The sequence below is a fragment of the Scyliorhinus canicula genome, chromosome 18 (genome assembly GCF_902713615.1).
Source record: "Scyliorhinus canicula chromosome 18, sScyCan1.1, whole genome shotgun sequence".
NCBI lineage: Eukaryota > Metazoa > Chordata > Chondrichthyes > Carcharhiniformes > Scyliorhinidae > Scyliorhinus > Scyliorhinus canicula.
Genome location: NC_052163.1, coordinates 113,928,207 through 113,954,384, shown reverse-complemented (window position 1 = coordinate 113,954,384; position 26,178 = coordinate 113,928,207). Strand labels below are relative to the sequence as shown.

General features: G+C 49.7%; 1 protein-coding gene across 1 annotated transcript in view; it reads right to left on the bottom strand.

The window, feature by feature from the left end:
* The window catches only part of rab3ab (RAB3A, member RAS oncogene family, b), a 53,211-nt gene that overhangs the window by 4,811 nt on the left and 22,222 nt on the right, over positions 1-26,178 (bottom strand). Inside the window, exons 2-4 of the mRNA XM_038777970.1 lie at positions 14,517-14,744; positions 12,883-13,001; positions 7,731-7,855 (exon numbers count right to left, since the gene is read on the bottom strand). Coding sequence (XP_038633898.1) covers positions 7,731-7,855; positions 12,883-13,001; positions 14,517-14,744 — 472 coding nt within the window. The remainder of the gene's footprint in view (positions 1-7,730; positions 7,856-12,882; positions 13,002-14,516; positions 14,745-26,178) is intronic.

Genomic DNA, 26,178 nt, shown 5'->3' with positions numbered 1-26,178 from the left:
TGACACAACGGCGTGCGTTGCTAGGCCATTTCCGAGGGCAATTAAGAGTCAACCACATTGTTGTGGGTCTAGAGTCACATGTAGGCCAGACCAGGTAAGGACAGCAGATTTCCTTAGTCATTAGTGAACCGGATGGGTTTTTACAACATTCGACAATAGTTTTGTGGTCATCATTTGATGTGTAATTCCAGATATTTATTGAATACAAATTCCACCAGCTGCCGTGCTGGGATTCGAACCCAGGTCCCCAGAGCTGTACCCTGGGTCATGTGAGAGTAACTTTAAGAAATGGGTGTTTATAAATGGGTGTGTATATGACTTCCGGTTGCGGCTATGACCAGCTAAGTCGCACGTTTGGCTGCTCCTGCTACAAAGGTGTTTTCGGGCCGATTGGAGGGCCCCAACGGCGCTGTAAGGACAAATCCCGGTGGGGGAAGGCTCCCTGAAGAGAACCAGACCAACTTTATGGTTGGTACCCGGAGTGGGGTGGTAAAGAAAGCAACAGCAGCTCCCCAAAAAAAGCGGGGGAAGAAGACCAAAATGGCGGCCGGTGGCGCACCCGAGGAATGGAGGAAATGGGCGGAGGAGCAGCAGGCCGCTCTCCTGCGCTTCTTTACGGAGCTGAAAATGGAGCTTTTGGAGTCAATGAATGCGACGACCACCAGGCTGATGGGAGCCCAGGCGACCCAAGAGGCGTCGATTCGGGAGCTGCAGCAGGAGATGACTGCGAGGGAGGAGGAGGCCACGGTCCTCGTGGGAAAGGTAGAGGTGCACGAGGCACTCCACCTGAAATGGCAGAGCCGTTTTGAGGAGCTGGATACCCGAATGAGGCGGAAGAACCTGAGGATCTTGGGCCTGGCAGAAGGCCTGGAGGGGTCAGACCTCCCGGGATACGTAGCAGAAATGCTGAGCTCCCTGATGGGGGCAGGGGCCGTCCCTTCGCCCCTGGAGCTGGAAGAGGCCTACAGGGTCATGGCTAGGAAGCCAAGAGCAAATGAGCCCCCGAGGGCGGTGCTGGTGCGGTTCCAGCGACTCAGCGACCGTGAGAGAGTGCTGGAGTGGGCCAAGAGGGAAAGGAGCAGCAAGTGGGAGAATTCGACGGTGAGGGTCTACCAGGACTGGAGTGCGGAGGTGGCAAAGCGGCGGGCCCGGTACAACCGGACGAAGGCGGTGCTACATGCAAAACGGATCAGGTTCGGAATGCTGCAGCCAGCGCGCTTGTGGGTCACCTACAGGAACCAACACCACTATTTTGAGTCCCCAGAGGAGGCGTGGGCCTTTGTACAGGAAGAGAAACTGGACTCGAATTAGACCCAGGGGATACTTGGCGGCCGTAGCCGCTCGGGTACTTTCAGCTGAATTCTTTGTTTGGATCTTGAACTCTTGCTGTGGGTTTTTCTTCTGATGTTTTTTCCCCCCTTTGCCAACTTCCCTTAGTTATTGTTATTGTGGTTATTCATGGTTATTTATGGTTATTTATGCTGTTTGGTAGAGGGCGGCTGTTAAGTACATTGTTATTTGTTATCTATCTGTTATTTATAATGTTAAGTTGGGGAGGCGGGACGGGGGGGGGAGAGCAGATCGGGGATATGGGCTCCTAGGGGGGGTTCTTTACAGGCATGGACGGAGACGGGGGTGGAACTGAAGATGGCGGGGTGGGGTGTGGCAGGGCGAAAGCGCGGGCTTTCCTCTGTTTTCCCGCGCGCGGGGCAGAGGAGGGGGGAGGGGAGGAGTGCGGGGCGTGGCTAGCAATGGCGACCTTTCCCACGCTGGAGCGGGGCCAGGGAGGAGTGGCAAGGGGGGGGAGGCCCCCCCCCCGAGCCGGGGGGAGTCGGAGTGTGGCAGGAGCAGCCGGGTCAGCGTGAACCAGCTGACTTACGGGAGTACGATGGAGGGTACATCGCGGCTAGGAGGGGTCCTAGCCTGGGGGGGGGGGGGGGTTAGGGAGGGACACCGGGTTGCTGCTGAAAAGACCAGAAACGGGAAGTGGAGGACTGGAGAGGTGGGGGGAGGGGGACATCGCCATGGGGAGCGGGTCAGAAGGGGAGGGTCGACCCGGGGCGAGCAGGGAACAGGACATGGCTAATCGGCAGGGGAAGGGGGCGGGTCGTCCCGCGACCCGGCTGATCACTTGGAACGTGAGGGGGCTGAATGGGCCGGTCAAGAGATCAAGGGTATTCTCACACCTGAAGGGACTGAAGGCTGATGTAGCAATGTTACAGGAGACCCATTTGAAGGTAGTGGACCAGGTTCGCCTGAGAAGGGGGTGGGTGGGACAGGTGTTCCACTCTGGATTGGACGCAAAGAACCGGGGGGGTGGCGATTCTGGTGGGAAAGAAGGTGTCGTTCGTGGCGGAGGAGGTGGTGGCGGATAAGGAGGGTAGGTATGTGATGGTGAAGGGTAAGCTGCAGGGGGAGAAAGTGGTGATGGTCAACGTATATGCCCCGAACTGGGATGACGCGGGTTTTATGAGGCGCCTATTGGGCCTCATTCCGGGACTGGAGGCAGGGGGCTTGATCATGGGGGGGGACTTTAACACAGTGCTGGACCCCGGGCTAGACAGATCGAGCTCAAGGACCAATAGGAGGCCGGCAGCGGCAGAAGTGCTGAGGGGGTACATGGAGCAGATGGGAGGAGTAGACCCATGGAGGTTTGGTAGGCCGAGGGCGAGGGAGTATTCCTTTTTCTCCCACGTCCATAGAGTGTACTCCAGAATCGATTTCTTCGTGTTGAGCAGGGGGCTGATCCCGAGGGTACGGGAAGCTGAGTACTCGGCCATTGCGATCTCTGATCATGCACCACATTGGGTGGATGTGGAAATGGGGGAGGCGCGGGACCAGCGCCCGCTGTGGCGGCTGGATGTGGGGCTGTTAGCGGACGACGGGGTGTGTAAAAGGGTCCGGAAGAGCATTGAGAGCTATCTGGACTTGAATGACACGGGTGAGGTGCAGGTGGGGATGGTCTGGGAGGCCCTGAAGGCAGTGATCAGGGGAGAGCTGATCTCCATAAGGGCACACAGAGAAAGAAAGGAGAGGCAGGAGAGGGAGAGGCTGGTGGGGGAGCTATTGGAAGTGGATAGGAGATATGCGGAGGCACCAGAGGAGGGGCTGCTGGGAGAATGGCGCAGCCTGCAGGTCAAGTTCGACCTGCTGACCACCAGGAAGGCAGAGACGCAGTGGAGAAGGGCACAGGGCGCGGTCTATGAGTATGGGGAAAAGGCGAGCAGGATGCTGGCACACCAGCTTCGCAAACGAGATGCGGCTAGGGAGATTGGGGGAGTGAAGGAGAGGGGTGGGAAGGTAGTGCAGAAGGGGCAAGAAGTGAATGGGGTCTTCAGGGATTTTTACAAGGAGTTGTACCGGTCTGAGCCGCCGACGAGGAGAGGGGGGATGGAGGACTTCCTAAACAAATTGAGGTTCCCAAGGGTCCAGGAGGGGCTGGTAGAAGGGTTGGGGGCGCCAATAGGGCTAGAGGAGCTAGTCAAGGGAATAGGTCAGATGCAAGCGGGGAAGGCGCCGGGGCCAGATGGGTTCCCGGTGGAATTCTACAAGAAAAATGTGGACTTGGTGGGACCGGTACTGGTACGAGCCTTTAATGAGGCGCGAGAGGGGGGGGTTCTGCCCCCGACAATGTCGCAGGCTCTGATCTCCCTGATATTGAAGCGGGATAAAGACCCCGTGCAGTGCGGGTCCTACAGGCCTATCTCGCTTCTGAACGTGGATGCCAAGTTGCTGGCAAAGATCCTGGCAGCTAGAATAGAGGATTGTGTGCCAGGGGTAATCCATGAGGACCAGACAGGGTTCGTGAAGGGGCGGCAGCTCAACACGAACGTGCGGAGATTGCTGAATGTAATTATGATGTCGGCAGTGGAGGGGGAGGCTGAGATAGTGGTAGCGCTGGACGCGGAGAAGGCATTCGATAGGGTGGAGTGGGAGTACCTGTGGGAGACGTTGGAACGGTTTGGGTTTGGGGAAGGGTTTATTAAGTGGGTGAAGTTGCTCTACTCGGCCCCGACGGCGAGTGTAGTGACAAACGGGAGGAGGTCGGAGTATTTCGGGCTCCACCGAGGGACCAGGCAGGGATGTCCCCTATCCCCCCTACTTTTCGCACTGGCGATTGAACCGTTGGCGATGGCACTGAGGGGTTCAGGGGGGTGGAGAGGACTGACTAGGGGAGGGGAGGAACATCGAGTATCGCTGTATGCGGATGATCTACTGCTGTACGTGGCAGACCCAGAAGGGGGAATGCCGGAGATAATGGAACTATTAGCAGAGTTTGGGGACTTTTCGGGGTACAAACTAAATTTGGGCAAAAGCGAGGTTTTTGTGATACACCCGGGGGATCAGGGAGAGGGTATTGGGAGACTCCCCTTCAAGCGAGCAGGAAAGAGCTTTAGGTACTTAGGGGTGCAGGTGGCAAGGAACTGGGGGACCCTCCACAAGTTGAACTTTTCCAGGCTGGTGGAACAGATGGAGGAGGAATTTAAGAGGTGGGACATGGTACCGTTGTCGCTGGCGGGGAGGGTGCAGTCAATCAAAATGACGGTCCTCCCAAGGTTCTTGTTTTTATTTCAGTGCTTGCCCATCTTCCTCCCTAGGGCCTTCTTCAAAAAGGTGACGAGTAGCATCATGAGCTACGTGTGGGCGCATGGCACCCCAAGGGTGAGGAGGGTCTTTTTGGAGCGGAGTAGGGACAGTGGAGGGCTGGCACTACCCAATCTCTCGGGGTATTACTGGGCGGCAAATGTGTCAATGGTGCGCAAGTGGATGATGGAAGGGGAGGGGGCAGCTTGGAAACGAATGGAGAGGGCGTCCTGTGGCAACACAAGCCTGGGGGCCCTAGTAACGGCACCATGGCCGCTCCCCCCCACGAGGTACACCACGAGCCCGGTGGTGGCGGCCACCCTCAAGATATGGGGGCAGTGGAGGCGACACAGGGGGGAAATGGGAGGTCTGCTGGCGGCGCCAATAAGAGGGAACCATAGATTCATCCCGGGGAACATCGACGGGGGATTTCAGAGCTGGTACAGGGTGGGCATACGGCAACTGAAGGACCTGTTTATAGAGGGGAGGTTTGCGAGCCTGGGAGGGCTGGAGGAGAAGTTTTAGCTCCCCCCGGGAAACATGTTCAGATATTTACAAGTGAAGGCATTTGCTAGGCGGCAGGTGGAGGGGTTCCCCCTGCTCCCCAGTAAGGGGGCGAGTGATAGGGTGCTCTCGGGGGTCTGGGTCGGAGGGGGGAAGATATCAGACATCTACAAGATAATGCAGGAGGCGGAAGAAGCATCAGGGGAGGAGCTGAAAGCCAAGTGGGAAGTGGAGCTGGGAGAGCAGATAGAAGACGGGACGTGGGCGGATGCACTGGAGAAGGTCAATTCTTCCTCCTCGTGTGCGAGGCTGAGCCTCATTCAATTTAAGGTCCTGCATAGAGCTCACATGACGGGGACAAGGATGAGCCGGTTCTTTGGGGGTGAGGACAGGTGTGTCAGATGTCTGGGAAGCCCAGCGAACCATGTGCATATGTTCTGGGCATGTCCGGTGCTGGAAAGGTTCTGGAAGGGGGTGGCAAGGACGGTGTCGAAGGTGGTGGGGTCCAGGGTCAAACCAGGATGGGGGCTTGCGATCTTTGGGGTCGGGGTAGAACCGGGGGTACAGGAGGCTAGGGAGGCCGGAATACTGCCCTTTGCGTCCCTAGTGGCTCGACGAAGGATATTAATTCAATGGAAGGACGCGAGGCCTCCAAGCGTTGAAACTTGGATTAACGATATGGCTAGCTATATTCAGCTAGAAAGGATCAAATTTGCCCTGAGAGGCTCGGTACAGGGATTCTCCAGGCGGTGGCAACCTTTCCTTGACTTTTTAGATCAGAGATAGGCGTACGGGGTCGTGGCAGCAGCAACCCGGGGGGGGGGGGGGGGGGGGGGGGGGGGGGAGGGGAGTGGGGGGGCAGCAATGGTCGTGGGGGGACATGCACGACTGTAACGCGGGCAAGTCTGCTCGCTGCTCATGTCTGAAACTGTAGGCTGCCTTGTTTGTTAAGTTGTTGCTTGGAGGGGGGGGGGGGGCTGGGGCGCGCGAGAGGGCGGGCGAGGGAGGGATATTTGCCTAGAGGGATTGTGTTGTAAATAATTTAAAAATTAGTAGGGGTAAATGTCTGTATGGAAAAACTCTTTCAATAAAAATTATTTAAAAAAATAAATAAATAATAAATAAATAAATAAATAAATAAATGGGTGTGTATATAAATATCTGTAGTGAGAGTACCTTTAAGAAATAGATGTTTATTACTGCAGTGATGTCAGAGAGTGGGTGGAGCTGGGCTGTCTATCAGCTTTTTACTTTTTTTTTGAGTAGGCTGCAGGGTGTGTTTTAGTTTCATTTTCAGTGTTGGAGCTGAAACCAGACCAAGCAGGTGTACTGCTGTCTCTCTGCCATCAAAAGACTATCTCTTGATCATTTGGTGAATTCAGAATGATAAATGTTCTCAGTAGTGAATGTAAACCAAATGTGCTTCTGTTGAAAGGTGTTTTTAAGTCTTATGGATGTTAAAAGGAAAGCTTAAAGGTTTACTTAGTGTTGTATTCTTTGGGGGTTGTATTTGAATTGATGGTTGCTAAGATGTTCACTATATGTTTTGAAAAGGTTAACTTGAGTTCATAGAATAAACATTGTTTTGCTTTAAAAAATACCTTTCCATTTCTGCTCTACCACACCTGTAGAGTGGGCCGTGTGCTCCCCATACCACAATCTATTAAAAGTTGTGGGTCAGGTGAACTCCATGATACACTTTGGGGTTCTCTAAATCCTGACCCAAAACAATAGGTCTATAATAAAAGCAAAATACTGCAGATGCTGGAAATCTGAAATAAAAACAGAAAATGCTGCAAATATTCAGCATGTCTACAAAACTGAAGAGTCATATCGGACTCGAAATGTTAACTCTGTTTCTCTCTCCACGCATGCTGCCAGACATGCTGAGTTTATCCAGCACTCTCTGTTCCTTATCTCTAGGTTACTAGTCCAGTGAAAGTACCACCTCCCTCTAATTCTCATCTTCATTTTCAAGTCTCTCCGTGACTTCACCGCACTGTGCCTCTGTGATCCCCTCCAGCCCTACAAACCTCGAAGATTGCTGCACTCCTCCAATTCTGGCTCTTGAACGCCCCCAATGTCCTCCGCTGCTGACGGCTGTGCCCTCAGCTGCCCGGACCGCAAGCTCTGGAATTTCCTCTCTGACCCTCTCTGCCTCTCTCTCCTCCTTTATGACATTCCTTTTTTTTTTTGTTTTTTTTTCTTTTAAAAATTTAGATTACCCAATTATTTTTTCCAATTAAGGGGCAATTTAGCGTGGCCAATCCACCTTCTCTGCACATTTTTTGGGTTGTGGGGGCGAAACCCACGCAGACACAGGGAGAATGTGCAAACTCCACACGGACAGTGACCCAGAGCCGGGATTCGAACCTGGGACCTCAGCGCCGTGAGGCAGCTGTGCTAACCACTAGGCCACCGTGCTGCCCCTTTATGACATTCCTTAAAACCAACTTCCTTGACCAAGCCTGGGGCCATCAGAACACCGTGCGTGGCTTTGTGCTTGGTTGTATTTGCTGATCGCTTCTGTGAAGTGCTTTGGGGTATTTTGCCATGTAAAGGTTCCATATAAATGTAAGCTGTTGTTGTCAGTGTTGGGATCTGACGGGAATCTTATACGGTAATAACACTGGTTATCTTACCTAGATGATCGGCCAGCTGCTTCCCTCCCTCTGCTAACACCACGCGTTCATCTTCCATGTCGCACTTGTTTCCAACCAGTAACACCTGGGCGTTGTCCCATGAGTACGTCTTTATTTGGGTTGACCTGTGGAGGGGGTGGGAGAATAGAGATCAATGCAATTAACATCCTTGAGGAATCAACAAAGCAAAGAGATTTCCAGGGAAAGTCCCTTCATTCCGCTACTGGAGTGAATAGAAAGAGTCAACAACTTCGCTGTCAGATGTGGAAAGGCGACAGGCCAAGCTGTTACTGAGGGAACATTTTTAAAACTTCCATTTAATTTAACAATACATTTTCTGTAGAGCCACAGGACACCCCTAATGCTTACAGCCAAAGAAATACTTCTTGAAGTTGCCATTGCTGTAATGTAGTGAACGGGGCAATCAAACTAGGCACAGCAAGATCCCACACACAGACATGCGATAATGGCCAGATAACGGTTTAGTGCCGTTGATTGAGGGAAAAATATTGGCCAGGACGCTGGGCGAAATTCGCCTGCTCTTCTTTATTGTGGTGAAATTGAGATCTTTCACATGCAGGTGAGGGCAGGCAGGGCCCCAGTTTAACACCTCGACTGAAAGGTGACACCCCCGACTGTCACACACACCCCCCCCCAGCCCGGCGTCTCGCCCAACTCCTCCACCAACATCACTAAAACAAATGATCATTTCGCTGAATGCTACGTGGGAGCTTGCTGTGCACAAACCACATTCCTGACATCACAACAGTGACAGAACTTCAAACATATCGCACTTGCGAAAGGTGTCAGATAAATGCAAGCTCTTTTAAAAAAAAATAAAATTGTTGATAAACATTTTATTGAGGTACTTTTGGTATTGTAACAACAGCAAAATAAACAAAATACATGAAACTATAAACATAGTGCAAAAGCTGTCTCCCTTCCTTACAGGTCCCAACTTTATTAACCCCCTACTCTAAGCTAAACAAACCCCCCCCCTTCTGCTGACGATTAATTTTCCGTGACGAAGTTGACAAACGGTTGCCACCTCCGGGCGAACCCTAACATTGACCCTCTCAAGGCGAACTTGATTTTCTCCAAACAGAGAAAGCTAGCCATGTCCGATAGGCAGGTCTCCGACGTGGGGGGCTTTGAATCCCTCCAAGCTAATAGTATCCATCTCCGGGCTACCAGGGAAGAAAAGGCCAGAACTCCTGCCTCTTTCTCCTCCTGGATTCCCGGATCTTCCGACACCCCGAAAATTGCCGCCTCTGGACTCAGCGCCACCCTTGTTTTTAACACCGTGGACATGACGTCAGCAAACCCCTGCCAAAATCCCCTAAGCTTCGGACATGTCCAGAGCATGTGGACGTGGTTCGCTGGTCCTCCCACACATTTTGCACACCTGTCTTCCACCCCAAAGAATCTGCTCATCTGGGCCGCTGTCATGTGGGCCCGGTGAACAACCTTAAATTGTATCAGGCTGAGCCTGGCACATGTTGTGGACGCGTTGACTCTACTCAACGCGTCTGCCCATAGACCATCCTCTATCCTCCCAGCTCCTCCTCCCACTTGTGCTTCAGCTCCTCGGTCTGCATCTCCTCCGACCCCATAAGCTCCTTATAAATGTCAGAGAAGCTCCCTTCTCCTACCCACCCTCTGGAAACTACCCTGTCCTGAATCCCCCTTAGCGGTAGGAGCAGGAAGGTTGACACCTGTTTACGTAGGAAGTCCTGCACCTACAGATACCTGAATTTGTTTGCCCTCGCCAACACAAACTTCTCCTCCAGGGCCCTCAAACTCGGAAAGCTCCCCTCTATAAACATATCCCCCATCCTCTCAATCCCCGCTCTCCGCCATATCCGGAACCCCCCGTCCATCCTTCCCGGGGCAAACCGGGATTATTACAGATTGGGGACCAGACCGATGCTCCCTCTGCTCCCACATGTCTCCTCCATTGCCCCCAGACTCTCAGGGCTGCCACCACCACGGGGCTGGTGGAATACCGTGCCGGCAGGAACGGCAGAGGCACCGTTACCAATGCCCCCAGACTGGTGCCCTTACATGAAGCCGCCTCCATTCGCTCCCATGCCGACCTCTCCCCCATCACCCACTTCCTGATCATGGCTATATTCGCTGCCCAGTAACAGTTACTAAAATTTGGCAGCGCCAGCCTGTCCTCTCCCCGACTCCACTCAAGCTTAAAAATGGACCGCGGAATAAAGATGGGGAGACACTGAAATATAAACAGGAATCTCGGGAGGACCGTCATTTTCACCGTCTGCACCCTCCCAGCCAGTGACAACGGAAGCACATCCCATCGCCGACAATTGTCCTTCATTTGGTTTACTAGTTGGGCCAGATTTAATTTATGCAGCTGGTCCCATTCCCGCGCCACTTGAATGCCTAGATACCTAAAGCTTCCTCCTACTAATCTAAACGGCAGCTGCCCCAATCCCTTCTCCTATCCCCTCGTCTGGACCGCAAATATCTCACTTTTCCCCATATTTAGATTATACCCCAAAAATAGGCCAAATTCCCCGATAATCCTCATGATTTCTTCCATTCCCTCTATTGGGTGCAGAAGCTCTTTTTTTTTGCGGGTGTCTCTCACTTATGTTGTGTTACTGTGGATACAGCTTCCTGGGAGCAGACACTTTGTGCATAAAAGTCCTTGATAAAGGGTTGAAATATAGACCAGTGACACTGTGGCAAAGATACAGCCCAGAGTGCAAGGCCTCAACTCACGGCCTCACTCGAAGGCGAACTCCTGCAAAGTGGTTTCTTCCAGAAGACAATAAGTGACTGAGAGACTTGGACAAGTCTGTCTCTTGGCATCATTTGGACCCTCTGAGACAATTCTCTTGAATTAGTTCCCAAGTTAAGAAAACTCCATTCTCCTTTTGCTCCCCAACACCAGGTTCATGACCACCATCACATGTTCTCCGATTAGTTAGCTGCGAACATATCCATTCAGAATACTAAAAGACAGTGAGAAGTTAACTTCTAACCGGAGTGCTCCAGAATACAGAGGAACACAGGAATTATTTGATTCATTAAGGCTCAAGGAATCCCACCATTTTCTGAGACAACACCTCCAATCACCTGCCCACCAGTCACACAACGCCACCTTTTCCCAATATCCATCACTCTACACTCTCTCATTCTCTCCTTAAATGCATCTAATTGTTTCTCAAACCCACTTTGACAGTCGATTTTCATTTCAATATCCTTCTCTGACAACTTTATCGTTCTATCATGCGTTGGTTGAAAATTCGCATGGAGGTTCCACTTCTTACCGCTGCCTTGTCCATTCTTAAACCACTAGTATTTGAACTTGTCCTCACAGGAAACAACCTATCGGGGTCAATTAAATTTCCCTTTGTTCAGTTTCAAATAATTCAGTCAGGCCCCCGTCTCCACCTGTCCAAAGAAAGCAAATCCAACTTCCTGAACTTCCGCACACCCGAAACTCCTCGGGCGGGATTCTCTCAGGCTGGGCCAGGCCAGACAATCCCCATGACCGGCGCGGATCGTGCCACGCACCCCCTCTGCAGGATGGAGATTCGGCGCCATTGGCGCCGGCATGGTTGGCACAGAGCCGGTCGGGGGCCGCTCTACGTGGCCGGCCCGCAGATTCTCGGCCCAGGATGGGCCGAACGGCCATTGTAAAAGCGCCGAGCCCAGCCAGCGCCATCCACACCTGCTCTCAGATGGCGGGACCTCGGCGTGGAAGGGTCAGGGGCGGCCTGTGGGGGGAGAGGAGGAGTCCGATCCCCGGGGGGGGGGGGAGCTCCGATGTGGCCTGGCCTGCGATCGGGGCTCACCGATCAGCGGGCCGGCCTCTCTGGCTGGGGGCCTGGTTTCGCCCGCGCCGGCCCCTGCAGCCCTAGGCCAAGTTGCGTCGGGGCCGGCGCGTTGAAGGAGGCCACAGTGAATGCGCACATTGGCGCCGGTGCCACTTGCGCAGGTGCTGATCTTGCGGCGCCCAGTTCGCGCAGGGTTCAGCAGCTGGAGCGGCGTGAACCGTCCAGTGCCGTGCTGGCCCTCTGTAGGCGCCAGAATTGCTGATCCTGAGGCCTCGGGATCACAGAATCCCGCCCCATACATCCGGAAACACTGCGTCTCCAGAGGGAGCTCACGCCCCTTCCTATTATTGATCAATGTGCGGGGTTACGGGGGATAGGATCGGGGTGTGGGCCTGGGTAGAATGCTCTATAGTGGAGCGCGGACTCGATGGGCCAAATGGCCTCCTTCTGCACAGTAGGGATTCTATTGATTATCCTGGATACAGAAGGGATTCTCAATCCTTTACCCATAAAACTACTTAGAATCATAGAATTTACAGTGCAGAAGGAGGCCATTCAGCCCATCGAGTCTGCATCGGCCCTTGGAAACAGCACCTACTTGAGTCCACACCTCCACCCTATTCCTGTAACCTATTAGAGGGGACACAAGGAAACATTTTTTTTCACACAGCATGTGGTGCCTGATTTGGCGATGAAGCAGCAATGACTGTAAATCTGTGACATTGTGATAATCAACCCGCCTGCCATTTGGGAACAGCTTCAATAGTAGTGGGGAGTTGGTGTCTTTGGACCAGTAATCCAGGGGGCCAGGCTAATACCCCGGGGTCAGGGGTGAAAATCTCACCACCGCAGCTGGTGGATTATCAATTCAATTAATTAATAATAATTTTAAAACATTTTGGAATCGAAAGCTAGTCTCAGTAATGCTGCCATGAAAAGATCACCGATTGTTGTAAAAACCCATCTGGCGCACTCATGGAAGGACGGAAAATTCCTTTGCCGAGGAAATCTGCCGTCCCTTCCTGATCTGGCCGACATGTGACTTCAGGCCCATCGCAATGTGGGAAATGGCCTAGCCAGCCACTCAGTTCAAGCACAGTTGGGGATGGGCAGCATATGCTGCCCTCGCCAGCGACATCCTCATCCCGTGAAAGAATATTAAAAATCTTTCGAAGGGTGACTGGACAAATACTTGAAGGGATGAAAATGACAGAGTTCTGGGGCAGGGTGAGGAGAGTGGGATTAATTAGCTCTCGCAAAGAGCTGGCACAGGCAGAAGTGGCTGAATGGTCTCACTCTAATACTATGATTTACGACCTATTTTTCCCCAAACAGACACCTACCAGTCCTGGACAGCGTTGAAGGATTCTTCATTTGTAATGTCATACATCAGGATAAAGCCCATAGCTCCACGGTAGTAAGCTGTGGTGATAGTTCTATATCGTTCCTGACCAGCCGTGTCCTGCAGTAAGCACAGAGGAAGAACATTCATTAAGCCCTCCAAGGGACTGAAACGGATTAAAGCGAGTTGGTTAAATCCCCATATTTTGGGAAAAGTTACTTGTTCGTTGAGCGACAAACTGCAACTTGTGTTTCTATGGCGGTTAAATGTCCCACCGCGCTTCAACGGACCGTTATCAAGCAAAACAAAGTCACAACAAGCCAAAATTGGCAATCTTGGAACGGGTGACGCAAAACCTAGCCAAAGAGATAAATTTAAAGGAGCGTTTTAAAGGGACTGAGAGCTGGAAATGTTTAGTAGCTGAAGGCACAGTGACCAATGGAACTTTAGGAACTTTCAAGCGGTTATTGGATAGGCACATGGAGAACACCAGGATGACAGGGAGTGGGGTAGCTTGATCTTGGTTTCGGACAATGCTCGGCACAGCATCGAGGGCCGAAGGGCCTGTTCTGTGCTGTACTGTTCTATAATGGTGGAGGGAAGGATTAGGGGGATGTCAAATTCCAGAATTGGAGGACTGCAGCATTCTCAGTGGATTGAGGAGGGTTGGAAGATATTATGGAGAAGGAGCTGGGGGTGGGGGTGGGGGGTGGGATAGTTGATGATTTTGTACATTTCTCAAACACACCTGTACCATCTCTCTCCTTCACCTCCCCTCTCCCCTCCCATATTGAGAAAGCACATGTTGAGCTGTTTGAACACCTCCTAACCATGAGATGCCTTGGAACTGGTCCGTAACTGCCTTCTTGTCCAGCAATCATCTTCTGGTTTTTGGGGATAAAATATTTTGCCAATGTTTGACCACACGGTGTCAGCATTCTCTATGTATCGAAACAGGTACGGCATGGCTCGATCTGACAGGCTACATTGCCCCGACAGCACACCTCAACATTACCTCCTGCTGCCCTGTGGAGTCTCTGAGGGGCACCGACAATTTAGTGACAGCGCGTACATCCTGAATTAATTTCACGTGAGCTCAATCAGCCATCACATTGCTGTGAGCGGTGTCAAGCAAGTTTTTTAATACAAATTTAGAGTACCCAATTCATTTTTTTTCCAATTAAAGGGCAATTTAGTGTGCCCAATCCACCTACCCTGCACATCTTTGGGTTATTTCATAGAATTTACAGTGCAGAAGGAGGCCATTCGGCCCATCGAGTCTGCACCGGCTCTTGGAAAGAGCACCATTCCCAAGGTCAACACCTCCACCCTATCCCCATAACCCAGTAACCCCACCCAACACTAAGGGCAATTTTGGACACTAAGGGCAATTTATCATGGCCAATCCACCTAACCTGCACATCTTTGGACTGTGGGAGGAAACCGGAGCACCCGGAGGAAACCCACGCACACACAGGGAGGATGTGCAGACTCCACACGGACAGTGACCCAGAGCCAGGATTAAACCTGGGACCTCAGCGCCGTGAGCCAGCAGTGCTAACCACTGCGCCACCGTGCGGCCCAAGTGTCAAGCAAATTAACAATGGAAGTGTAAAGATGTGTATCATCGCTTACCCAGATTTGCAGCTTGATCCTCTTTTCATTCCTGTAAATGGTCTTCACCTTGAAGTCAATTCCAACAGTGCTGACAAATGCTGGAGTGAAGGAATCATCGGCGTATCGAAACAGGAAGGAGGTTTTGCCAACGCTACTGTTCCCAATAATCAGGATCTTGAACATGTAATCAAAGTTCTGATCTGATGATTCTTTCTGTCCAAAGCGAGGATCTGTGGCTGAAGCCATCTATTCAAAGTAAAATTATTCTCCTTAATCACGGTGTAAAGCTAACAAAAAGACAGAGACAGTAATTACAGAACCCAGGACAGGAGTCACTACCGATTGCAAGATCCTACAGACAGTATTACATTGTATGCATAACACAGAGGAGGTCATGCGATGCAGTGGTTAGTGTGCCTGCCGCTGAGGCAGAAGCTCCGGATTTGCGCCCCACACCAGGGGCGGAATTCTCCGTTCCCGCAATAAATCGGGAAGGCCACCGTGAACTCGGCCGTGTTTCACGACGGCCTCAGAGGCTGCTCCTCGCACCTTATTCACCCCCAGCCGGGGAGCTAGGACCGGCGCTCCGTAACTCTCGGCCGCCGGGCCTTGACGCTTGCATCAAGGCGGTGCGCCGAGAATGACGCGACGGTGGCGCCGAAGTGACGTTAGCCGTGCATGCGCAGGTTGGCCGGCTCTAACCCGCGCATGCGCGGCTGATGTCACGACGGCTGACGGCTCCAACCCGCGCATGCGAGGTTGCTGTCCTCCCCTCCGCTGCCCCGCAAGACGTGGCGGCTTGATCTTGCGGGGCGGCGGAGGGGAAAGAGTGCGTCGCTTTGAGACGCCGGCCCGACGATCGGTCGGCACCGATCGCGGGCCAGACCCCTCCCGAGCACGGCCGTGGTGCTCACTCCCCTCTCCGCCCCCCACAAGCTTCAAACCAGCATTTGGCGCCCATGTTCACGACGGCAGCGACCAGGTGTGGTTGCCACCGTCTTGAACCAGTCGGGAACGGCAGGCCGCTCGGCCCATCCGGGCCGGAGAATCGCCGGTTGCCGTGAAAAACGGCGAACGGCGATTCTTCCGAGCGGGGGGTGGGAGAATCGCGGGGGGCGCCGGGGGGGCGTGTCATGAGTCGCCCAGCCCTCCCGCGATTCTCCCACCCGGCGTGGGGAGCGGAGAATCGTGCCCCAGGACTTGATGGCCAAGGAAGGTATGTACAAAGCGCAGTCAAACAAGTTCTGCGTCAACCTGGAAAAATCCTTCCAACACACCAATGGCTGGCGGTAAGAGCGGGAGAGACTCCTGGTCAGTCATGTCTGATGCGGAGTGGCGCCCTTTAAGCTACAAGCCTCTGGCAACAGACTAGCGACTTGTTCCAGGAATTACTAGTGATGGAAACAGATGAAAGTCTATCTGATTGCACTACTAGGTGCGGGAAGGGAACAGGAATACATAACACAGAAACATGCCATTTGGTCCAACTAGTCTGTGCTGGTACGCAGAAATATAAGAACAGGCAAGGCCATTTAATCTGTTAAACCTGTTCCACCATTCAATGAGATTGTGGCTTAACTCCATATACCCGCTTTTATTTCATTTCTTTTAAGGCCTTTGAATAATAAAATCTATCGATCTCAGATTTGAAAACTGTTAAGAACCAGATTTAAAAACCAGTTCCAAACCTTTACCATCCTTTATGTGTAGAAGTATTTTCTAATTTCACTCCTGGCTCTAATTGTTCGACTTCACCTCTCTAGTCGTGGACTCCACAAACATCTGGAATAGTTTTTTTTATAATTAAATGTTCTTTTGCTTTAATTTACAACACTCAATAATTTCTTTTCCAATTAAGGGGCAATTTAGCGTGGCCAATCCACCTAACCTGCACATCTTTGGGTTGTGGGGGTGAAGCCCATGCAAACACGGGGAGAATGTGCAAACTCCATACAGTGACCCGGGGCCAGTCTCGAACCCGGGACCTCAGAACCACAGGCAGCAGTGCTAACCACTGCGCCACCGTGCCGCCCTGAAATAGTTTCTGTCCATCGACCTCATCTGTTCCTCTCAATATTTTGAAATTTTGACTCAAATCACCATTTAACCTTTCAAGTTCTGGGGAAACAATCCCTAGTTTGTGCCAATTTTCTCATAATTTAACCCTACCCTCCTCAAGGTAAATATCTTTCCGAAGGTTTGGTGCCCAGAACTGCTCACTATAAGGTCTGATCTAACCAGGGTTTGGTTTAGCTGACACACGTCTTCTCTACGCAACTCTTCCCCCTACCCCCACCCCCTTGTATTTTAGTCCTCCAGATATATAGAACAGTATTCTATTAGCCGCTGTGATTATTTCCAGTATCTGCTCATGAAATTTTACTGTTCGATGCTCCTGGCCCCATAAGTTTCTTCTGTTTTCTAGCTTTTCTCTATTTAGAAATTACCCAGATTTACCCTTTATTGGTCATAAGTAGATTAGTAAATTCGCGGATGACACAAAGGTTGGTGGAGTGGCAGGTAGTGTTGAGGATTGTCAGAGGATACAGCAGGACATAGATAGGTTGGGGACTTGGGCAGAGAAATGGCAAACGGAGTTTAATCCAGTAAATGTGAGGTAATGCATTTTGGTAGGTCTAACATAGAGGGGAAATATGCCGTAAATGGCAAAACTCGAAGGAATATAAAAAGTCAGAGAGATCTGGGCGTGCAGGTCCACAGATCTTTGAAGGTGGCAACACAAGTGGACAAGGTAGTCAAGAAAGCATACGGGAAGCTTGCCTTCATTAGATGGGGCATCGAGTATAAGAACTGGCAAGTCATGCTACAGTTGTACAGAATCTTGGGAAGGCCGCACACTCCCCTGCCCACCCCCCACCCTCCCGCAGATCCCACATCAAAAGACCCCCATCAGAAACGCCCAACAGTGACCTCCCCCAGAGCCACCTATTAATCAGCCCTGCCTGAAAGCTGAAGAAAAGTCCAGGCAGTGGGTTGGACAATCACCGCCTTTTACTTACACTACCCTTAACATCTGCTCTGATCGGGGCAGTTTCCATTGTGATGGGGGTCTCCATTGGGAGAGGGGTCTTGTCGGGGGGGGGGAATTTCTGTCGGGGAGTCTCTGTCGGGAGAGGGTCTCTGTTGGGTTGGGGTCTCTGTCCGGGGGGTCTCCGTTGGGGGAGGGGTCTTGTCTGGGGTCTCTGTCAGGACGGTCTCTGTCGGAGGTGGTCAATGTCGAAGGGGGTCTCCATCAGGGGGGCTATCTGTTGAGAATGGGAAGCAAGGGTTAATAGCTAGAACAAGCCAGAATTAATGGGACACATTAGTGGAAAATTACAAATAGGGGAGTTGTTATTGAAGTCGTGAGCCGACTCATGACTATAAGCCGAATAGCCTTGAGAAACAAGGAGCGTGGCCGGATGACAGGATATGAAATGTGGGAGCCACTTGCAACTATAGCTAACACCTGCTAATTAAGCTAAGACTGCTACATACTCATGTGCCAATAGATAACCTCAAAGTCTGTAAAATCATGTACTGGAACTATTGCAATAACAAATTTATGCTTTGTAATGGGGGCGAGCTCAAGTGAATGTAAGGGACAGCCCCCTAATAATACATATAAAAAAAGGATGTTTTGAGCAATACTTTGGCACTCTCCAAGGTGGTTCTCCGGAATACCTAGAGAGCGGCCCCGATCGTAATAAAGAATGTTCTGAAGTACGAACGTGTTCAAGACCGTTTCTTCCAGACTGAGAGACAAGTGAATTAGAGACGCATTCACGTTTTGGTGGCAGCGGTGGGATTTCAAAGAGTCTCCACTGAGACTGGCGGCATAAGCGACTGATCGAGTTCGGGAGCGAAGGAGGAATTGGGCCACCATTGTGAGTAACATTTTTGCCACTTTGGTATTCCCCTCTGCTGTACCGTCCGCGATTCGGCCCCGCTGCCAGCGCTCAGGGAGGGTCCTACGAAATCCAGGTCAGTCCGGCGAACCCGTTTAAGGGAGGGAGTGTGACCCCTACAGTTATAGTCACAGGCACAGTCAGGGACTAGTGTCTTAAGGGAGGGAGTGTGACCCCTACAGTTATAGTCACAGGCACAGTCAGGGACTAGTGCTTTAAGGGAGGGTGTAGCCCCTACAGTTATAGCTACAGAAGAGGTTTCGGCATCATCATGATCCTTGCCTTTGTCTAAAAGTGCCCCCCGCGATAAGAGGCTTTAGAAGGGTGCGCGATCAACCCTAAGGTAACAACATAACAAGGACTTTATAACCTTGTAGTTAGATAGGCTTGCAGGCACGGATGAGCCTGCCTGAATTGGGCAACGGAGCAGGATAACTCTGTTTAAATTCATGATTGAATAAAGTGGTCCAAGACCATTTCGCCAAATAAACAATAATCGCAAGGATCATTAACTGCCAATTGTGTTAGAGATGGGTAATACGCTAGATACAACCTCTGATAGTGGAAGTGCGCTTCAAACCTTGTGTGAATAATATCCGGAATATTCCAAGCAACTGAGACAATTGTCAGGAGAATTGCATAAAAATTTAGGAGAAGAAAAATGGCCACTGGGGGGAAAACTAATGCATTAAAATCGGGTATAAAATTGACAGAGAAAGGAATAGTTAAAACAGCCAAGGTCTTAAAAGAAAAGGAATGTGCCAATGGGAAAATAACCAAGTCATTAGGCTATCCGCCTTGAATCTGTATATTAATCCATGTGAGTTTAAGCTTAAGTGGGATAAGGTGCTGTCAGGGACTGCGGAGTTCCCAAATCTTATCTCCCAGAATTCTGACATAATAAACTGCTTTGTTACTGATACTCAGGCCTTCATGTGAATATTTTCACCCCTAACATTTAGTGTAAGTCTGGAAGGATTTGCTGAGCTGGACGCCGCTCGAGCCGGTGGACAAGGCGAGTAGTCAAACCTTTGACCGCCAAAAATTAGAGTCACTCGGCAAGGCGGCCAGACGGTGAGGTTACATCCAATAAATCTGGTATCAAGGCCAAATGAGTAAAAAAGTCAGTTTAAAATTTTTTTTTGGTTTTTCGAGAGCAAAATACTCTGACCAAAAAAAAACAATGATCAAAGATACGTGTGATTTCTGTGGAACAGAGAAAAATGGTGAGATACACAGAAGTAAAGATAAGACAAATAAAGTTAGAAGCACAAATGACAGAAATTAAACCTTCACACCATTTGGAAGACAGGCTGGTTTAAAGGAATTGAGCTCTAACTCCTTTAAGCATAGCAATAAAGCGGGTAAAGATAGTGGCAGTACAGATTGTGCAATCTAACAAAAGACATCACAAAACTGCCAACAATTACGGCTAATGGCTGTCCCGGAATGTCTCAAGGAGAGAAAAAAAAATCAAATTAAGTGAAGTCCAAAAGATCAGAAAGGGGCGAAAACACTCAATTAGTTTTGTTCAGGAATATCTGAGGATGACTAATCACCCCCTCCCAAAATGAAAAAATGGGGAGGAAAATCAATACAAGATTACGGTTAGAAACTTAAGAATAGATACATGTCGAGAATAACTTCAGATTGTTTCAAGCCATCCAGATAAATTCGGCAGTAATTTAACTCATTTGAAATAAAAGAAAAATAAACATCCAGTAATGTCTCTTTCCAAAAACCGGTTAAATAACGAACATTGAAAATTGAAAGAAAGGATGGATAATATCTGAGGTCACATAGCGGATGGAGATGGCATCATGCCAAGTTCTCCACCACTTTCGATTCTGTACAAAAATGTAACCATTTCAGCAAGCAGGTCATCTGCACAAAGAAATATACATCTCTAAGAATAGCTAATGCCTCTAAAATTAATCAGTGGAAATTGACTTAAATGGAATAACACAGATAAAGTTTTCGAAGGAGAATGAAAAATTTTGTTCAGTATTTTAATTGAGCTCCATTTTAGAGAAAGAGTGAGAGGGTTAAAGAGAGCGAGAGCCAGAGACAAAGAGAGGGACTGATAGAGACAGCGAAAGTTGAGAGAGCGAAAGAGAGCGAGTCAGGGAGAGACAGAGACGGGGAGGGGTAGTTAGATAAAGAGAAAGAGCGACAAGAGTTCCAGAGACAGACAGAGAGAGAGAGAGAGAGAAAGAGTTTTAGGCATCTAAACTTTGTTCTGAACTATTCACTGTCTCTGTATTCATGTTTCATTTTCAGACTTTGACTTCAGACGTTGACTTTTAAAAGTTTTGTTACGAGCTGTGATTATTTGAAAGCTTCAAATTGTCTACGCATTGCCTTTAAAGATTATAGTTTGAGTACAGTTAACAATTTTTTCTTTTCAAAGGCTATCATTGGCGTTTCCAGGGTAATTTTGATACACAAGGAATTTCAATCAGGGTGCAAAATCACATATGTAAGAATAAGAAAATATTAGTTTTATGGTGTTCAGTGGAGGTTAGGATAGTTGAAATACATATGACAAATATGATCAAGCTGGTGTTTCATTAGTTCAGGGTTCAAACTTCCCTGACACAAATAATCATCAGTAGGGTGAAACTAACCTGTCTCACAACGCAGATGTTTTAATTATGAGATTGCAGAATTAAGTATAGATGGGTAAATAAAATATGGCCATGATCATGTTCGTCTGGGAAAGAACCACGATACAGCGCAAAATTGGTTCAGTCAGAGATTCAATAACATAGTTTGATATTTCAAAATTAGCTTGGAAATTAAAACTTCAGAAAAGTAACTGATTACAGCAACTCCATAGAGAGAACAGAACATATCATTCTAGACTTGATAACGGGAATTTGGCAGCACTCCAACTTTTACTCCCAGTCCATTTGAGTGAAAAATATTTAAAAACGTTTAGAGATGCGAATGGCATCTTGCCAATTTATCCACCCACTATACGCCCCTTTTTGTCTCTGCAAGAAAATTAACCCTTTCAACAAACTTTTGTGTGTAATCCAGAAGATGTCTTGACACTCCCATGCTGGGTTTGCCTGTGAGCTCTGGCCCTTTTAATTCTGATAAAGTAATGAACAGTCCACACATCTGAAGATGCATTTTAATTGGAACTTACAAATCTTAAGTTTTGAATTTTCAGATTTTTTCAGATTAATTAAGCCACTCTGTCCCATGCAGAATGGATCTTTGAGCAAGAACACCCTGGACACGATTGCATGTCACTTATAAAAGACGATTCATCTGTCAGGGAAGACCTATCGGATGCCCTTCTTAACGACCCAGACCTGACCATGTTCACAGATGGAAGTGCTTCCATCGGTGAAAGGGGGGAGCGGTTATCAGGATATGCTATAGTCAACCAGGGTGGGGAGACAGTAGAATCAGCAGCATTTGAAACTCCATTCTCGGCCCAGCAAGCAGAATTGTTCGCACTAATACGCGCATGCGCACTAGGAGCAGGCAAAAAAGTAAATATTTATACAGACTCCAGATATGCCTTTGGAGTTGTACATGACTTTGGACAATTATGGAAGAACAGAGGATTCTTAACATCAGCTGCACCCCAATTTCCCATCAGCAGCTGGTGACCCAGTTACTCCAAGCCCTTATGCTCCCAGAAAAGGTAGCAGTGATAAAGTGTACTGCCCATACGAAAGGAAAAACTCCAGTAGATGAAGGAAATAGGCAGGCAGACCACCAAGCAATAGAAGCCTAAATGGTGGTGCCTAAAATGATGAGCCAGACTAAAAGCTCAAAAGACAAGTCTCCCTCTGAAAAACCTATGCCGACCATTACTGACGTAATCCAGCTACAGGAGGACGCTCCTGCTAGCGATAAAAAGTTATGGGAAGAATTAGGATGTACATATGATAAAGAAAATAAGCTGTGGGTCACCCCAGCAGGGCAGACATGTATGCCCGATGCTTTGGCAGCCTGGGTGGCCGAATGTGTACACTTTGCAGCTCACTGTGGTGCACGTGCTACAGGTGATATACTGCTGAAAACCTGGTGGCATCCCAGACTGCAGGAGATAGCCCAACGAATTAGCAATCGCTGCTTGATATGTCAGCAGTATAACCCTGGGAAGGCTGTCCCCTGCGAGCAGGGAAAAATACCATTGCCCGAGGGTCCCTTTGAGACCCTGCAGTTGGACTACATTGAGTTGGAAAGATGCCAGTGTTATAAGCATGTATTAGTGATTGTTGATGTGTTTAGTAAATGGATAGAGGCCTATCCTACTGTAGATAATAAGGCATCAACTGTAGTAAAAGTTCTTATGCGTGAAATTGTACCAAGATTTGGAATTCCATATCGTTTAAGCTCTGATAATGGACCTCACTTTGTGGGACAGATCAATAAAGAATTCTGCACTCAACTGGGAATTAAACAGCAGTTGCACTGCGCCTACAGACCCCAGGCAGCTGGGATAGTGGAAAGAGCTAACCAGACTCTGAAAACCAACCTTGCTAAGCTACAAGCAGAGACCGGAGCCACCTGGCTCAAACTTTTACCTGTTGCACTTTTCCAGATCAGAACCACCCCTGCGGGAAAGACTCGATTGTGCCCCGCTGAAATCTTGTACGGAAGACCCCTTCGCACCCCCTGGGACTGTCATACATCCCGAGACATTCAGTTCCACCACATGACTACAGAAATGGCTAATTACATAATAGCCTTGACTAAAGTATTAAAGAGTCTCCACTTGCGAGTACGTGCCACGCAAGAGGAAGTGCCACCCTTGGCCAGCTCCGATATTGTACAACCGGGAGATCATGTGATGATCCGCAATTGGACACGGAAGGGGTTGGAACCATGTTGGGAGGGACCATTTCAAGTTCTCCTAACCACCCCCACAGCAGTCAAAGTTGAAGGATGTAATGCATGGATCCACATGCACCATTGTAAACTAATAAAGTTTGCATGATCACTAACTCTCATTTTAAAGTTCTAGGTACACCCATAACTAATCTTACACAAAAAGGCTTGTTCACCTTTAATTGGTCAGCAATAGAAAACCATACAAGTGGCGGCCCCGGGAGGGGGGAGCCGACTAGAATCATGATGACAGATGCCAAGGGGAACTTGAGCTCGTACAATGATACCTATTTTATATGTGGACATAAAGCAGATCCCTGGTTGCCGGAAAATTGGTCGGGTTCTTGCTATATAGGCTTTGTAGTCCCTGGCATCACCCATTATACAGACCTATCCAAACATCCCCATGGCCGAACCACTAGGTCCCTTGTGCCTTGGGAGGTGATAGCTACTGTCCTTTGGCCGCAGTTCGACAGTATTAGATCTCTCCAAAAAGTCACCAAGCTCCGGGATATATTGGAGCAGGTGGCCAATGATACTGCAGAAGGACTCAGTGAGCTCAGCGCAGAGTTAGTAGCTGTTCGGACGGTTGCCTTACAGAACCGCATGGCTCTAGACTACCTCCTCGCCAATGAGGGAGGTACGTGTGCTGTAGCGGGTTCTGAGTGCTGTACTTATATCCCTGATAGCTCGGAGAACATTACTCACCTAGTGGACCACATTGGGGATGGGGTAAAGAGACTCCGCCAGTCTTCCTCGGATGATTGGTGGGGATGGCTGTGGTCTAGTTCCTGGACCACCTATCTGTTTCATGGATTTATTATCTTTATCGTTATTTGCATTTTGCTATGTATCATTGCAACCTGTGTTAAATCGTTTAGGCGCCTCGGTGATGCCACAGATGCTGCAGCGGCTTTCCGAGTTAGACAAGCAGGACTTAGTAGATGCCGAAAATGTGTATTAGGACGTTGGACCAAAGGATGATTTCCCGGAGGAATTCCTCAGACTCTCAAGGATCAGCCTCTGAGGGCTGTGTGATCATGGAATGATCAAAGGGGGGAATGAGAATGTGAAGCAAGGGTTAATAGCTAGAACAAGCCAGAATTAATGGGACACATTCGTGGAAAATTACAAATAGGGGAGTTGTTATTGAAGTCGTGAGCCGACTCATGACTATAAGCCGAATAGCCTTGAGAAACAAGGAGCGTGGCCGGATGACAGGATATGAAATGTGGGAGCCACTTGCAACTATAGCTAACACCTGCTAATTAAGCTAAGACTGCTACATACTCATGTGCCAATAGATAACCTCAAAGTCTGTAAAATCATGTACTGGAACTATTGCAATAACAAATTTATGCTTTGTAATGGGGGCGAGCTCAAGTGAATGTAAGGGACAGCCCCCTAATAATACATATAAAAAAAGGATGTTTTGAGCAATACTTTGGCACTCTCCAAGGTGGTTCTCCGGAATACCTAGAGAGCGGCCCTGATCGTAATAAAGAATATTCTGAAGTACAAACGTGTTCGAGAGTACTTTCTTCCGGACTGAGAGACAAGTGAATTAGATTAGAGACGCATTCACATTGTCAGGGGGGGGCTATCTGTCAGGGGGGGGGGGGGGGGGGGGGGGGGGGGGGGGGCCTGTTGATTCTCTGCGAGCGGGAGCACTTAGTCTTCAGAACGGAGAGCCCAGGTCCTTATCTCAGCCTCTTAGAACATCTTTTCATTCTCTTTCTCGATTGGACTCCTCCAGTCTACTTTAGAAAGAACCAAAACTATTTCCAGAATGTCAGATTAATAATTATCCTTTTGCTCATGCTGGTGGTTTTGGAACGAATGCTCACCAGGACATGGGGAAGACCTCCTCCTTGGCCAGCAAAATAGCACTCCCTCAAAAACTAATCACAGTAATGGAAACCACATTCTGCTCTTCCCACATCAACGGCATCCTGCCTTTCCTGATACATTCATGGGTTGTGGGGGAAACACAGCCAGGGTCAGAACCTATTGCCCACCTGAGTGGCCTGTTGGCTATTTCAGAGAGTAGTGAAGAGTCAGCCACATTGCTTTTTCAATATTTTCAAGTGACCTTCCCCTTTCATTGACTCGGATTTTCGCTGTGGCCTTCCTAAGCAGAGTTCCAGTTAGATTCGGGCCTGTATATGACATCCACAGCCCTTCCCTCATCAATTAACTTTGGCGAGGAGCATTCATGGAGCGACAATTGGGAATTTAGAGTCAGGATTACAAGAGAAGGGTCAGTCTGGGTGGGAGGGAGAGAGAGGGCTCAGTCTGGGAGGGGGGAGCAGGAGGGAGGGAGGGAGGGAAGGGTCTCAGTCTGGGAGGGGAGTCATTCAGTCATTCCAGGAGGGAGGGCTGGGGGGGGGGTCAGTCCAGGAGGAATGGTGGTCAATCTGGGAGGGGGGAGTCGGATTGGGTCTCAACAGGAGAGGAGTCCTGGTTGGGCAGGAGGAGGGATTTGGTAGGTTCAATGGGGGCCGTGGGGGGGGGGGGGGGGGGGGGGGGGGGGGGGGGGGGGGGGGGGGGGGGTGGGGGGGGGGGGGGGGGGGGGGGGGGGGGGGGGGGGGGGGGGGGGGGGGGTTTGTGCAGGGTGACCCATGCAAGGCTGGGTCTGGGTGTTTAAATAGTTACTCTGGAGTTTGAAGCTTTCTTTACCTTGTACTTTTTCGGAGTAACTATCAGGGTAAAACTGGCAGAACCATGTGAAGCTAGTGATTTAAATCACTTCTGCTGAATGGTTCGCAGCCCAGTGTTATTGTCTGGAGGAAGTTACCGCTTCTGGGCAATTGCCGGGTAAACCCTTATGTGGGAACGTCCGAGAGATATTCCCAGCGCAACATAGGGATACTCCCTAAATGCGACACAGGGGAATCCTTCACACATAGACATAGAAC